Genomic DNA, 3,126 nt, shown 5'->3' on the forward strand with positions numbered 1-3,126 from the left:
GACAAATGGAATACCTTTTCTTCTCAATTACATCTTCTTAGCAAAATAAAGCTACCTAGATACATTCTAACTGAGAATGTTAAAACTGTGGATCTCGTAGGCTTCGCAGATGCTTCTGGTGCAGCCTATGGGGCCGTTGTGTATCTTCGCGTGTGTGATTCTTCTAATCATGTGACTACCCATTTGGTGAGGGCCAAGACCCGAGTTGCCCCTCTCAAGGTCCAGACCATCAACAGACTAGAGTTATCTGCTGCATTATTACTGGTAAAAGTAATAAAATCCTTGGATTTTATCCATGCCAGGGTGAAAATCAATGAAGTATATTTGTTTTCTGACAGCTATACTGTGCTGTCATGGCTGAAAACTCAACCTTTCCGTTTGAAAATTTATGTGGCCAACCGTGTAGCACAGATCTTAGAATCAACCAAACCAAGTCAATGGAGACATGTATCTACAGAGAAAAATAGTGCCGATCCTGCCAGTAGAGGCCTTCTGCCCTCTCAATTGGTGGATAATAACTTGTGGTTTAAAGGCCCAGCGTTCTTACGTTCAGCTCCTGATTCTTGGCCAAAGCCTCTTGATACTGTGGAACAATGTCTTCCAGAATTGAAACCTAGTGTCAATGTTCTTGTCACCGAAACCAAAGATGACTATCTTGTGAATGTGATTCAAAAATTTTCCTCCTTGGGGAAGCTCAAGCGAGTAATGGCCTATGTGCTTAGGTTCATCCATAACCTTCGGAAACCTACTGAAAGGAATGTCAGTCATCTTTCGGTGGAAGAGATCGAACAATCTATGCTTACCTGTGTAAAGATTTCACAATCTTGGTATCTGTCTGATGACTTGAAAGCAGTGGAGAAGGGGAAATTATGCTCTTCAAATCTACAATCACTATCTCCTATTATCAATTCCATGGGGATACTAGCTGTGGGGGGGAGATTGACTCACGCACCTCTTCCTGAATCAGCCAAGCACCCGATATTGCTCCCGAAGATATCTCATTTAGCAACCTTGATCGTGTGGGATGCCCATGACCGGACCCTACATGGTGGACCAAAAGTGGTTCAGTCTGTTATCCAACGTCAGTGGTGGATAATTGGAGGGAGAAATCTAATTCGTCAGCTGCTCTTCAAGTGTATCTTTTGTTTCAAAATGAAACCCAAAATGCGTCAGCATGTTATGGCAGACATCCCGATTTCTCGCTATAGTCAAGGACGCCCATTTATCAATGTGGGTATCGACTTCGCAGGACCCTTTACATACAAGACTGGCCCAAGACGGAATTCACCATTAGATAAATGCTATTTCGCCATTTTTGTATGCATGGCCACCAAGTGCCTTCACCTGGAACTTGTAAGTTCCTTGTCTACTCCAGCGTTTTTAGCCTGTTTGGATAGATTTGTGGGACGACGTGGACTACCGACCTGTTTGTTCACTGATAATGGCACAAATTTCCAGGGTGCCGCATCCTATCTCAAGGATGTTCAAACCTTTTTGAAGACTCATAGTGATGAAATTGTGCATCATCTACATTCCAAGGAGATAAAATGGCAATTCATTCCTCCTAGTGCTCCCAACTTCGGAGGATTGTGGGAGGCAGGCGTCAAGTCTGTAAAACATCATTTCCGGCATGTTCTCGAGGGACATCACTGGAACTTTGAAGAACTGAGTACGTTCCTGATCAGAATCGAAGGAATTCTCAATTCTCGACCACTCTGTGCTATTTCTTCTAATCCTAACGATGGAGTGGACTATTTATCTCCAGGCCATTTCCTCATTGGATCCCCACTTTTAGCTCGACCTGAGCATGATTTTAGTGATCAACCTGTTTCACATCTAAAACGATGGGCTATGATCACCCAAACCACTCAGTCCTTCTGGAGGAGGTGGTCCAAGGATTACCTGAACTCTTTGATCCAACGATCAAAATGGACCAAGTCAAGTGATTCTGTCAACGTTAATGATATTGTCATTATCCAGGGACAAAATTTGCCCACTCAAAAGTGGCCTTTGGGAGTTGTGACAAAGGTTATGCCAGGCACAGATGGGGTCACTCGGGTGCTGGAGTTACAAACCTCCAAGGGCACCTTGATTCGTCCTGTGTCCAAGGTGGCTGTGCTGCCCATAGAAAAGGATTAATTTAATTTGTTCTATGAATAGAGAAGAGCTAATCTGTTCTTTTCTTTTTTATTATTATTATTGTTTTTTTTTATTATTGTTAGGTGATGGTAAACTTTTCTTTTTTTTATTGTTCTTACTCTTGTTCATGAGTTATTTATTTTGTATCATAAAATACATTGCATATGTTGTTTTACCAATTTCCCTTTGCAATGTTTTGTTAAATTGGATTATACTTAGTTCAAATGAGGTTTATCAGGTTTAGGTTAGGTAGCTAATGTTTAGTCCGTTTTCATGTTTTGAGACATCCTTATTCGCAAGTTATATAAGCGGAGCGTTATACAAGCATACTACGTGAATTTAACGAGTTGCTTTTGAAATGTGTAATGAATCTGGGAATTTTCGTCTAGAGACTTCTATAAATCGTCTTCCAAGACCACGTGCATGGAAGTTGCACAAGACAAGGACTAGATACTTGTGGAGTTAGAGACGAAGTAAACCATGCATCCTACAAAACAAACTAAGCTGTTCTATACTTCTACTTCTATAACTATTCTTTCAGTGGGAGAAAAATATATCTTTGCTATGCTCATCTACGCCTGGGTGGCCAATATCACACTGCGCTGACCTGATATCACTTCTAATATTTGTTGGTCCCCATGCACTCAAGCATCAACCAACGATACAAGCCAAACATGCAAACCTCTTAGTCCCCATGGCATGGGGATTCCGCGCAAATGTCCTTTCCCTTGATCCTCCAGACTTGTAAGGGGGGGTGTTTTATCCAGTGATAAAAGAGTGGGTACTTTCTCTATGACAAAAAGGAAGGGTTTTTAAATTAGTTCTTTCCTTTTTTTTTTTTCCTTAACATCCATTGTAATGTCATCTAATTATCTATTAATATTCTTGTTATCTATTATTCTTATTTTTTTTTCTGACGTGCTCTATTCTTTTTTTATGGTTATTCTTTGTTTTTCTTTTATTCCAAGACACGTGGGTTTTCCATAA

The 3,126-nt window shown here is 40.7% G+C and overlaps 1 protein-coding gene across 1 annotated transcript; it reads left to right on the top strand.

The window, feature by feature from the left end:
- Positions 1–100: 100 nt before the first annotated feature.
- LOC103521253 lies at positions 101–2,139 on the top strand (the record flags this gene model as incomplete). Its single annotated transcript, XM_008486360.1, has 1 exon — positions 101–2,139. A coding segment is annotated over one exon (2,039 nt), but the record flags the coding sequence as incomplete, so codon positions are not given.
- Positions 2,140–3,126: the final 987 nt, after the last annotated feature.

The sequence above is a fragment of the Diaphorina citri genome, unplaced genomic scaffold, assembly GCF_000475195.1.
Source record: "Diaphorina citri unplaced genomic scaffold, Diaci psyllid genome assembly version 1.1 scaffold4856, whole genome shotgun sequence".
Taxonomy (NCBI): Eukaryota; Metazoa; Arthropoda; class Insecta; order Hemiptera; family Psyllidae; genus Diaphorina; species Diaphorina citri.